Below are 13272 nucleotides of genomic sequence, written 5' to 3' on the forward strand. Positions count from 1 at the left end.
GAGCGGCTGGGCCCGTGAGCCATGGCCGCTGAGCCTGCGCGTCCGGAGCCTGTGCTCCGCAACAGGAGAGGCCACATCAGTGAGAGGCCCGTATACCGCAAAAAAAAAAAAAAGAAATGTCTGAAAAGCCCCATGCCTTAGCACCCATTTTAGGGAATAAAAATAAAGAAAAAGAAAAATCTTCTCAAAATGATGTAAGCTGCTGAAACCAGAGGTTCTGTTGCATTTTGGTCAGCGTTCTGCAACTCTGAAGAAAAGTGGATGAAGACCGTGCCTTACTCTTTGCCAGCTCTCTCAGTTAGCACATCGCTGAGCATACTGTCAAGGCCAAAAAAATAACAGTGACTGCCGGAGGCCACCCGGCACACGGAGGGACAGCATCAGAGGCTGCAGAGGCTTCATCAGACATCACAAAACTTACGTTCTCTAGAACATATTAGTTCCATTGTACAATGGGGACCCATTCTTTCTAAAAATCGATCTGTGTTCACAGCCTTGGTGAAGAAGAACTGGAAATACCACCTGGAAGTCAGATTCCCAGGTTGTCCCCGAGTTGTCTCAGCTGTTGATGGGAGCACAGTAAAATGTATAAGGCTGAGTATTGCGCTTGACCTGATCTGTCTGAATGGAGCTCAGCGCTGCCACCAGTGAATGGAGCTGCGGGACTTCTTCCTCAGCTCTCACACTGTGTTTTGTGCCTTCAATGGCCCTGTATTTCCCTTTGAGTGCCCTGATACAGGACCTTTACAGAATTTATTGTGCCAGCCGATGACAGCCCCCAAAACACACCTGAAGGGAAAAGCTTTAGGACAATTCTTTCTTTTGCCAACTTCCTTTTCTAAATGATGCCTTTATTTCAAACAATGAAGGTGTATGAAAGCAAAATTGATTTAGTGTCTTCTGTCTAGCTTAGAGCACCTCAAACCTTATAATTTATGAAAATCACACAGGAACGTGTTAACTATGTAAAATCCTCAACCCCACGCCAGGATTCATAAAATTTAGAGATGGGCATTTTAAAATCATAAGTCTCCCAGGGAACCCTGATGCAAGTGGTTCCGGTCACACTTGGGAGAAACATTTCCCAGTCAGCCTCCAAATTAAGCTGAGCCAGCAAAGAGCCATTTAACTGGGTCCCATGTCAGGGCCCCTCTTACTAAGACTGATTTCACCGAATGATACTTTGATCTACAACTGTGAACATGAGAAACAGCCCAACCCCCTGAGATGTAGACCCAGATATACAGATATTCATGCCAAATAGATAGATAGATAGACAGACAGGTATGATACATAGATATAAATGATAGAGACAGACAGATAAATGATAGATAGATATAGATAAATGATAGATATACAGATGATAGAAAGAATAGATGATGAAAGAGAAAGAAAGAAAGAAAGAGAGGGAGGAAAGAAGGAAGGAAGGAAAAAAGGAAGGGAGGAAGAGAGAGAAAGAAAGGAAGAACAGGTGAGATGTACTGTCTAACCACTACACTTTGAGGGGGAGGGGCACAATCACCAACCTTGCCAGGATGACAGGTGTAAGCCAGGGTTTCCCAGAATGTCTGGCAGCTCTACTGACTATTTTTCTTGTGACGTCCCTGTTACCCGCCTACAATAAACCAAGGAGCACATTTTTCCCTAGACGCAGAATTAATAGCTGGGCCACTTTCCCACATTTGTTTTCTTTTTATTCTAGGGACACTGAGGCATGTATTGATGGCGGCATCTTCACACAGCCTGCTGACACCTTGGACCCAAATAACACCCGCTTTCTACAACTGTGCAGGATCTAAAAGCTTGCGTTAAAAATATATACATATATACACAAACATACAAACCCCCTTCCTGGTTTCACCGTCTGTTAAGTTCTTACTTTAGCCCCTGTTCTCTATCCGTTTACTCTGAATATGGATTCTGTCTTGTTCCTTTATTTATATTTGTGTGAGCTTCCTTAAATCCATTTTGAAACAAGGAGAGAGTGTAAATATATCCAATGAAGGTATACATTTATTCATTAGGGTTATTTTATGAGTTTCTTTAAAGCTCTTGAGTTAAAGACAGTGAGTCTCAAAACCAGGAACTTTGAGAAGTGAGGAATTCAGGTACAAGAGCCCAATCTGAACACAGACAATATCCCAAGTTCTGCTGTTTCTTCTCGCTAACACACCCACCTTCGGGCCACTGTGTATCAGGACCATTTTTAGGTCTAGGACATGAATGTCAGTATGTAGGTAATCGATGGTGCAAGTGCTTCAGAGTAAATAATGGGTTTTTTTTTGGGGGGGGGTTGGTTATCTTTTTGATTTGCACTTATGAGTGCCAATCAATGTGTTTAAGTAGTAGGAACTATATGAACCAGTCAGAACAAGGTTTGGAGAATTCTACCTAAGTATACGGAGTTCTCTACACCCCAAATGTGCCCAAGTGAGGTGCCTGGATCCCAGAGCTGGGGCCTAAGGTACAGAGGCAGCAGCTGACAGAGTGGTCCCCACGTCCTGCCATCTCTACGCTGGGGAATTTTCTGGATTGTGCAACGCAGCTGTGTGTGTGTGCGTTCATCTGTGTGTCTGTGTATGAACACACACACGGGAGGCTTGACCAATAACTGAAAGGCTCACAACTTGCAAAACCAGCCACAAGGAGCTCTCTTACAAACCCTGTTAACTGAATAACTGCCTCTGCATTGGCGTGAAGCAACCAAAGGAGGGAACAGCTGAAAGAGGACCTTCTTCAGGAGATGAAACCAGCCTTTACACAGAAACTTAATATGAGCCAATCTGTGCAACCAGGCTTCCACCCAACTGACTGACATTTAATGAGCACCGACTACCTAGATCACAAATGGTGGATGCTTTGACTTGATTCAATTGCTTCTTTGCCTCTTTCCCATGTAAATATCTCTCCTGTTTTCTAAACAGTTTATTTCACATAGGAAGCCGCAAGTCTGGCCCTACTGGAAAGGATATTGATGACATCAAAGGCTATTGCTGGCAGGACAGAAATAGGACCTCGTCAGTTAAAAGGATATAATGGCACCAGGCTTAGCTCCTGGGTCTGCAATTCTACAGGGAACCCAGATAAGCATCTTTAACATGGGCCTCTCCTCAGATTGACTCTCTCACCTTAGAGAACTAAAAAGACTTTGTTTTGCGTAAACTGAAGAAAATACTTTCTTAAGGAGGAAGGCAAAGGGTGAGATGGGCTTGGACGGACATCTTCTGGGTTTCTGTCATCCCGTTCAGCGTCAGCCAGTGTCCGAGGCAACAGCATCCCTGCCCTCCCAGTCCTCTCCAGGCACATGTCTGTTCTCAAGCCTTTTTTAGGTACCACACATCCCGGATGGGCATCTCGGACATCTGCCCTTCCATATTTTTTCCCATTCAACAGGAAATGCCTCCTGTTCTAAGTCTCAGTAACAAGTAATGGGTCTCAGGAATGCAGCTTAGTTCCCATGATCAAACCAAATACACGCCCTCTGCATAAATGCCAACTGTCTTTCCAGAAACACGAAAACCAGCTTTGTCCCTCTCATACGGCACACTTGAGACTCTCCACTGTCTCCTATAAAAGCCTTACAACGTGTGCTTCCAGATCAGGGACGGATGATCCCTTTCGTACCTATAACTGCATCAAATCATTTTGCTGCAAAGCCACACAGTGACAACCCCGAAGAGAAAGCCAGTCCAGGAACCCAAGTCAGAGGTGTTGCCAAGGACTCTGCACTCTGAACTCTCCTGTTCGGAAAGCAACGGGAACAGAAGTCCCCTGGATGTGACCTGATGCAGAAGGAGGGGCAAGGGTGGGAATCATGCCACAGAGGGGATTTGAACCCGTCTGCCATCACACTTCATGGAGATGAATAGAGGTGACTTCTGCGGCAAGGGAGAATCAAGTTTGCACCAACCTCACCCATGCACACCTCTTATTACTCCAGCAACAAGGGGCAGCCCGGACAGGACTACCCAGTGGCTAGGCACCCCTTCATCCATTCCTCCCTCAGTTAATATTCATTGAGCACCTAGTACACACCAGGTACTGCACCTGGCCATGGAGGTAGGGCCTTTGTGGGGCTTACATTCTATTGAGGGAGGAGATAATAAGAGAGCTTTCACATAAATGTCCACTATAGTGACAGATGGGAATAAAGGCAATAAAGGAAAATGAAGCAGGTGGGGGGTTGAGAGTCACTGGGTGGAGTGGGGAGGGGGCGACTCTGGATGGAGTGGTCAGGAAAGGCTTCTGAAGAGATGTTTCCACAGAGCCCCGGTGAAGGACAGAACTCCCTGGAACCAAGGGGGTTTCGGGCTGAGGCGACAGCCAGTTCAGCCCCTGAGGCGGAACAAGAGGGGGACCAGGTGGCTGCAGTGGGTGATGGGAGGGAACCGGCAGGGCTACTGCAAGGGGCTGAGATTCATTCCAACCCCCCTCCCCCCCGAAAGGAAGAGAACGAAGGAGTCAGAAGGGCCTGAGCTCTAACTCGGCCTCTTATTAACTGCAGGCTGACCTCTCCAAGCTTCAGTTTCCTCATCAGGGCACTTGTGACAAAGACACTACCTATTTCCCAAGATTTCATGACACCAAACTTTCTATGTCTGCACATCGCTCACCAAATACCTAATATAGAGTCAGGACCCACTGAGTTGTCACCGTTGCTATTGTGGTGATATTTTTGGTTTTATGTAGTGCATTTCCTCTGAGGAGGTTTAAGGCATCCTTCCTATTACCTTTAGTTTTGCTAAATAAATAAATTCCTGGCATTCTCCTCAAATCCAGAGCCATTGTTTTGGCTTGGGTTTAGAACTGCTTCTGGTAAAGAATTTTTCTGGCTCTCAGAGTCTGTGTTATAGGTCAGTGATAGCTGGAATTTCAGAGTTTGAGATCAAACAATATAGGGCTCCCAACTGTTAATTTTGCTAGATAAAAAAAACTTTTAAAGCCTACCTTCTATTATAAATAGCACCTCATAAAAGGCAGGATATTTAACACCAAATAACCTCAGAGAAAAGCCAATTCTTCCTTAGAGAGGTCACTTTTCATGGATTCTCTCTCTCTCTCTCTCTCTTTCACATACACACACACACACACACACACACACACACACACACACACACAAGAGCAGTGAACATTTCACTGTGGGTGGACCAACTTCTGCCGGCTTCCATTTACAACCATTGCTCCAGGCAGTGGAGGGTGACCAATGCCAAGGGCAAGAAGAGAGAGCCGAATGAAGTTCTAGGAAGGCGTGGGTCGCTGACCGAGCCTCTGACCTGCTGGGACGATAACCCGGCGCTCGTTCGTGGTCATGTTTGGGGGCGGCATATGCTTCTCCTCCATGTAGCCGCTGTAATTCATCCCGACAGTGTCCGTGCTACCCACCATCTTCCCTCCTTTGGCCATGCTGCATTCATCGGGGGAGTTCCTGGAGGGGAAGAAGACACATCCTTCCATTATTGCGGCAACCCAGAGCCCTCCTCCCTGTCTCCGCGTGATACCCAGAGAAGCAAGGAGGGGCAAGGTGGAGGGGTGTGAGGAAGGGCGAGGAGACTGTGAAAAGACAAATGCAGTGTCTGTGATGAACTGAATGGCTGTGTTTCTTCCAAATTTATATTTTGAAGCTTTAATCCCCACGTGATGGCATTTGGAGGTGGGGCCTTGGGGAGATAATTAATTTTACACAAGGTCCTGAGGGTGAGGCCCCTATGATGGGATTAGTGGCCCTTATAAGAAGGCAAAGAGACCAGATACCTCTCTCTGTCTCTGTCTCTCTCCTCTTTGCCACTGAGTTTACAGTGAGAAGGTGGCCATCCTCCACCCAAGAAGAGAGCTGTCTCCAGACATCAACCCTGCCAGCAACTTGATCTTTGACTTCCAGTCTACACAACTGTTATTTAAGCACCCGCCCCCCACTGCCCCAGTCCATGGTATTTTGTGATGGCAGCCTGAGCAGACTAAGACAGTGCCCTTGCTCAGTGGAAGCAGAGGGCAGGCACGTGGGAAGCAAAGCTGCCACCTGGCTTCTATTTCTCCAGCCAGCTCCTTCTGAAACTGTCGTGTCAAACCCCCTTCCGTGACAACTGACTGGAAACACTTGCAAGGAGCAGGGAACTGGCGCTTGTTCTCCCCGTGTGACTGTAAACAGGCCACGCACACAGATGCTGGGAGACGACCCTCATCAAGGTTTATCCTAGAGTGCATGCCTCTTCACAACCTCAGAACGAAATCCTTGTGCTCAATTTCAAATCCCTGCAGCCAATCTTTAGACACAGAGTTTGAAGGCCCCCAGTGTTCCTGGCTTAGGTGCAGGCAGGAAGATCAGAGGAGGGAGAAGGACAGGGGACCCCAGCAGCCCTGTAGGACTAGGATTGGTGGGGGGGGGAAACCAGCTATGCGCCTGCAGAAAGGAGTCAGCTGCTGGGCCTTGGGGAACAGCTCACAGGGCTGCTGTTCGTTAAGACAGCCATGGCCTCTTGGACAAAGACAAACCTGCCTTTCTAAAAAAAGAAAAAAGGGGAATATAAATTTTTAAGTGAGACTGGAAAGTTATTGGACATGGTGAAATCATACATAATGGGGAAACTCCAAACAGAAAATGCAGCTTAACCAGGAAACAGAAAAATGTTTTTTTCTGAGGGATCTTGATGGTTGGGTTATGTCTTCTAAGGTGGATTTCTAGAAATTTCCTCTCAAGTGCTCAGGACTTGAGCTCAGGACTTGAGCTCAGGACTTTCCTCTCAACCCAACACAGGATTCTTCATACTCTTAGGAATCTACGCATCTCCATTGGATGTTAGATTTCCATCCCCATGTCTGAGGCCCTGATGGTTGTGGGCTCCACTCCAGTGAGCCTTCCTTTGTCTCCTCCACACTTTGTTTGCTGGAACTCTGCAGCCAATTTGCAGAATCTTGGAACTATAGGTCTGGCATGGACATGACCTTCAAGTCAGAGATGGTCTGAGGCATTGAGGCAGAAGGGCACTCTCTGGGCGGGGCAGGACTGAGGTGGGGTGGAAAAGGTCATTCTAGACCCAAGAGCAATGGCAGGGGTGTGGACAGGAAGAGCAGACCAAAGGCCCTGGAAAGAGTTTGTTCAGCGTCTGGGAACTCTGAAAATACAGATTTGTTCTCAGCATCCCTTGCACATGTCTGGTGCTGATGGAGGGAGCTTAGGGCTGATGATGAGGAAGAAGCAGGTATGTCTGTGCATGGAGGTTATAGTTGGGGTCATCCAGGACTAAGTTCCTACCATGGGCCTGGAAATACACAGACCTGTTTCATGGCATCCTCACAGCTGTACTAACATGAAGGAAATTTAAAAATAATAGCAGTCGGAGTTCCCACGGTGTGAACCCTCTATATTTCCAATGCTGCCTACACGTGCATTATTTCCTCTTGATGCTGTTTTTCCTGGCTTCCAACACTTATCTCTAAAAGACCCATCCTAATATCAAAACACTGAATGTCTTCACTTGAGACTTAGCTTCCTTTCCCTTTGGAAAATTCCATCAGTTGAGGGGAGTATGTATGTTTTGGTCCGTTGGTCTCAAGGAGAGAAGTTACTAGGGAAGAGGGTTAAAGGGGTTTGTTTCTTTAGGAAAAAGACTTTAGATGCTACTTAGGTGATGAGTGTCACTCAAGTAACATCTGTAAGATCTAAGAAGAGCACTGTTCAGATTCATTCGTTCACTCCTCCATTTAGACTATTTTTTATTGCGTGCCTGCTGTGTATCAGGCGCCATAAATTCTTTCTTCTCCAGCAAGGCAGTTATCCATCTAAAAAGTTAAAAGTCAAAGAGATGTATAGAATTATAGAAAGAGGAAACATGGGGGATTATGGACCATACGTTCCAACTCTCCCATTTTCTTACAATTCAATTGTTCAATTTCCATCTCTGAGGACGAAAGCTCTAGGAACAAATCAGTTTTCCCATGGCATTAAAATAGATCCCTCATCAAATACAGAGATATAATGAGCTATTAAATTCCATTTTACCAGAGCTTTCCAAAAATATGTGTAAGTATTTAAAACAGGGGCAGTCTTCAATATGGTTACTTTGTCTTCATCTTATAGCCAGAAGACATAATTCATCTCATTAAGCTTTTCCAGCCAGCTTTCATTGTGAAAAAAAGCAGCAGAATGAAATCCTATTTTCAAACATTGTACCTTCAGTTCAGTAAAAAAAATTGTCATTTTTCCACTGTATTTTGTTTTAGCTTCAGAGGAAGACAGAAGGGAACCATGTTTGTGATCACTTCAAATAGTTTTTGAATCTAAGTAATAAATCTAACAGAACTCCAACCCCAAAGAGGGGAAAGGTCACCCCATAGGGCCACTGACATACGAGACTCAAGGCAGGTATTCAATAAATACTGGTTAAAGGGGCCCCAGGTGTTCTATTCTCACTGTTCAGTCATTTCGCCTTGTTTATTCTCTTGGAAATTTTAATAGCAAAAGAGTAGCATATATATATGTCGCTGTGTTCTGAGAGCTTAACAGTTACCAATCCTCACAACAGCCTGGTGCAGCGGCTGCTGGCATTAGCTCCCTTTCTCAGATGTGTAAACTGATGACACAAAAGAGAAGGGAATTGCTCCAGGTCTCAGAGCCAGGAGGAGGCAGAACTGAGGCTTGAAGCTGGGCAGCCTCTACTCACTGGCCACACTTATAACCCCCGCACAGACAGCCCCACCCAGTAAAGCTAAGATGGCTAGGATGGTGGCCCTTTAAAAAGTAAAGCAGATCCTTATTTCAGAAAGGCATCAGGAACGCCCTGCCCCACACATTACTCTGGCTTAGGGTGTGCACTGTGATACATACACAATTCATAGTCTAGGCCACCATCCTTGCCCCTGGACTGTTCACTCCCCAGCACAGCAGATGTGTGACCCATCCAGAGCGTATCTAAAAAGACGGAAATAAGAAAGAGAGGGAAATCCTGGAGGGGGATTTTTTCATGGACTTTAGACACTGCTATTTTAAGAAAAAGAAATCTTAACGTGATTCAGAGAATTGCAAAGTGTATATTGAAAAGTCTCCCAATAAATGCGTTTTCAGCTCTTTGCCCAGCTGTGGTAAGAAGAGATCCACACCGGAAACCTGCCCCTTGCTTACTGCACTGTTTAGCTCTACCTTCACCGTGCATTCCGAGAAGTCACAGGGAGAAGCTCCCACAAACAGCCTGGTATCCTACCTGTACCAAGCCTAGAACAGAGGATCCCACATTCTCTATTCTAACATGGTAAAGGTTTGGGCATTCAGTACATTACTTTGAAATGCACATAGCAAAGAGCATCCCTTTAAATATAATATTCTTGGTATTCACATGTGTGTTCTTTAACAGTTCCTGTGAAAGTTCTAAGGCAATTCATTAGATGCCTGCTAACTGGGTAATTAGTTGGTGAATAGGAAAGTTCTCTGTCTTATTATTTGGGGCATCAATTTCTTTATTGCTAATAAGCATGGTTCAAGATATTTCTCTCAAAGACTCTACCTTTTAAGGGCATGGAAAAGTGATTATGCAAGTCAAACCACAGTGAGATATCACTTCACACCTGTCAAGATGGCTATTATAAAAACAAAAACCAAAAGAGAACAAGTGTTGGTGAGGATGTAGAGAAATTGGAACCCTCGCGTACTGTTGGTGGGAATGCAAAATGGTACAGTTGCACTGGAAAACAGTATAGCGGTTCCTTGAAACATTTTTAAAGAAAACCACCATATGATCCAGCAATCCCACTTATGCCTATTTATCCAAAATAATGAAAATCAGGCAAGAGATATTAGCACTTCTAGCTTCACTACAGTACCATTCACAATAGTCAAGGTGTGGAAACAACCTATATGTCCATTGATGGATGAATAGATAAAGAAAATGTGGTACACTCATACAATAGAATACTATTCTATGACAGCATGGATGAACCTTGAGAACATTATACTTAGTGAAAAAAGCCAGTCACAGAAAGACAAATACTGCCCGATTCCCCCTTATATGAGGTATCTAAAAAAGTCAAATGCAGAGAATCAAAGAGTGAAATGTTGGTTTCCAGGAGCTGGGGGAGGGAGAAGTGGTGACGTTACTAATCAACCATCATAAAGTCTCAGTCAAGTAGAATGAAAAGGCTCCAGAGATCTGCTGTACTACTTGGTACCTTTGGTCAACAATAAGGTACACTTAAACATTTGTTTAAAAGGTAGATCTCGTGTTGTGTTCTTACCACAATAAAATAAATAAAAAATGATTGTGTCTTAACCATATTCTCAGATTCACATTTTCAGGTCTGGGTCCTATTTATAACCCACAAAACACTGGTCTTGACCACTCCATACAGTATGTGGTACCAGTGAGAAGGAAGAGAAGGCAGGAAGACCGCTCACCGCAGGAGAAATCCCACATGGGGCTGGGGCTGCCCTGAGAGGGGGAGGCTGATTCAGGCTGAAGAATTTCAGGAAGGCACTGGACAACAGCTGGGGTGCCAGGAAGTTGGGTGTATCAGCCTCCAAGCCCCTTAAAACATCCTTGGGGCCACACAACTTCAGGAGTTTAATCTCTGCAGCAATCTAACAGATTTCCATGCCACTTGGGTGTAATTGCGGTCACTCTAGGAAATAGAGAAATAATGTAGAAAGACCCCCTCAACCTTCATGATGAACAAGACAGGGGGTTGGTGCCCTTCTTCTGATAACTGGAGACACATGCCCAACTAAGATGGCCTGTTGAGCCTCAATTAATTAATCGCTCTTAAGTAGCATTTGGAGAATTAAGGTGAGTTGAGAACATGATCATTGACTTCTTAAAACATACTAGTATTATGAATTAATGATGAAAGAACACAGCAAAGAATATCAGATAAATTGGAAAATCTACTATATTTAAATTAAGGTGAGAAGTCAGACATGCTGCCAAACTCCACTGGGTTCTCGTAGGGTTACAGAATCAGAGGGCTGGGAAACTCCATTCCCAAGCCCCCAGGCAGGACTCTCCAGAAGCTACCTGGATGAACAAATGCTTAGCTTATATTAACATTTTTCTAAGGAGGAGAGTCCAACATCTCCCTCTGCAACTCCAGAGTTATATTTATGTGTATGTGTGGTGGCTCTGAATACACTTTCTTCCCCTGTCCTTCCTCAAACTATGTGACATTTGAGGTGGACTGCAAAAATGCACACAAGACATAAACGATCAAAGGAATGGAAGTGAAGGTTATATGAGGGCAGAAAAGCAATTAACCAAGAGATAAAATCAGCACATTGAGTAAGCTTCCTATTTATAGTTGTTCAAGGTAGAACATCAATCTATCTCTGAACTTCCTACTTGCCAAAGCAAAAAAGGAATCTATCCTGTGACAATTCAAGGTGTCAGAAAGATACATATGAACCAGTCACTCAGCAGAAGCAAAGCTTTTCCTGGGCTGAAACTTGAGAGAAGTTTCTCTCGTGGCTTCTCTTGCAGAGAACTGGGTGATGCGGCAAGCAGTATCCTTCCCAGCATCCCATAACAGACCTGAGAACATACCACACACAAAGCAGGATGCTCCAATCACACAGCTCGCAGCTGCTTCAGCTACAGGAACTGGGAGACTGTATTTCCTCAGCCAGCGCTCCATGCTTACCACTTCTCGACACTGATTTTGGAAACAACCAGCCAACCAGAAAAATGGGTGCAAAAATATAAAAAATAAATGATTAAAAACCGAAAACAATCTTGAGAGATGGAATGCTACATATTCCAGTTTCCACAGTCTTCTAAGTTATATGTTTTAAATTCAGATTTGCCTCTGCATGGTGGGCAAACAAATATTTACAGACCTCATTTGTTTCATCTTCTAGCCCGTATCTGACTGCTTTTACTCATGCTAGGGATGGCTCCAAACTCTTTTCATGTATTCATGTTATAGTGAAACATTCAAAATGGTGCTTAACACACAGTAAATGCTATGCGTTAGCTGTTATTATTCATCTCGTCCACACAACTCCACGAGGTCAAATACCAATAAGCAGCAGCAATATTACAGCTGACTTGCAGAGAGGATGGAGGCAGGTTGTGCCCAAGGTTACATGACCAGCAGTGGAACAGCTGGGATTTGAACCTACAGAGTTGGGGTCCTGAGTCCAAGGACTTGACCACCATGCTATAGGACCTCCCCTGGTAACTCCACACAAATGGTCTCTTTCACAGACATTAACACCTAATGGGATGGACCCTCAGAAGACTCAAGGTCATCACTATTGGGTATTTTCTGAAGAATATCCTGGGAGTGGCCCTGAAGACAGTCATGGATAGGACGGCAGATGTGAGATGAGTAGGGCCAGCCCTGTGCAGACAAAGGCAGAGCCTCCTGGGAGACGCTAAAGGCAGCAATGTTTATTTGGACATGCATACAAATTTTGATAAGTCTGGTTTAAGAAAAAGGTGGCCACCTCGATTTACAGTTGAACATCATATGTCCCTCCCCAAACCTTCCTTGAGGCACTCAGCAGGGTGCAAGCTCTGCAGAGATGATGGGTGAACATTCATGAGTGTGAGGAAATCAGACAAGAAGTGTCTGTGCTCAGAGAGGAGAGTGGGAATGCCTGTGACTCAGATCGTGGGTCTAAGAAGACAGAACTGAGAACCAGGACAGAAGCTGAACCACTGAGAAAGTAGTCCATCTAACTTTTTTAAGATTAAGTGGACCCCAGCCCAATACAAAAGCTTCTTTTAGCTGTTTCCATAATCCTTTTCTTTGAAAAGGGGTAATGTGCCTATAAAAATGTACCAAGACATTAAAATTAGGGCTTTGGTTTTTGAAAAACAAAATAAACTTGACATCTGACATTGGTTTTCTCACATCAGAGTCTACTTACAGCAGGGCAGATTCCATCACAGAAACAGCCCGCAGTGAAATGGCATAGATGCGACCGTTAGCTTGACAAGGATGCGCTGTGCCCTGAGCTGAGTGTGAATGGACCTCATTTATCCAAGCATGTCACTGAATGCAGCCCCAAGTGACAGGGCCGAGCTCACCAGCCACCTTAAATCTGTGATCCACCCTCACTTCACAACAGTTAGTGGAGGCGCTCAGGCCTGAGAGAAAGCCCAAGGCAAGTCAAAATCGAATTTGGGCAAAACTGATATAACTTCTCCTGGTGGGTGAAGGCAAACCCGCTGGTCCTCTCGAAAATCTACCCATTCTTCAAGCCCTATCCTCCTTCCTGTTCCTGAATTCCTCTTGCACTTGGAGACGGCTTTCCCCTGCCTCGTTCTCCATCACATGCTGGTGGAGTAA

The 13272-nt window shown here is 44.9% G+C and overlaps 1 protein-coding gene across 5 annotated transcripts in view; it reads right to left on the reverse strand.

The window, feature by feature from the left end:
• ERG (ETS transcription factor ERG) overlaps positions 1-13272 on the reverse strand; it is a 284518-nt gene that overhangs the window by 36239 nt on the left and 235007 nt on the right. For all 5 annotated transcript variants that reach the window (XM_060150935.1, XM_060150940.1, XM_060150938.1 and 2 more), the window contains one exon: positions 5274-5425. In XM_060150935.1, coding sequence (XP_060006918.1) covers positions 5274-5425 — 152 coding nt within the window. The remainder of the gene's footprint in view (positions 1-5273; positions 5426-13272) is intronic.

This window comes from Lagenorhynchus albirostris, chromosome 5 (assembly GCF_949774975.1).
Source record: "Lagenorhynchus albirostris chromosome 5, mLagAlb1.1, whole genome shotgun sequence".
In the NCBI taxonomy this organism is placed as follows: Eukaryota; Metazoa; Chordata; class Mammalia; order Artiodactyla; family Delphinidae; genus Lagenorhynchus; species Lagenorhynchus albirostris.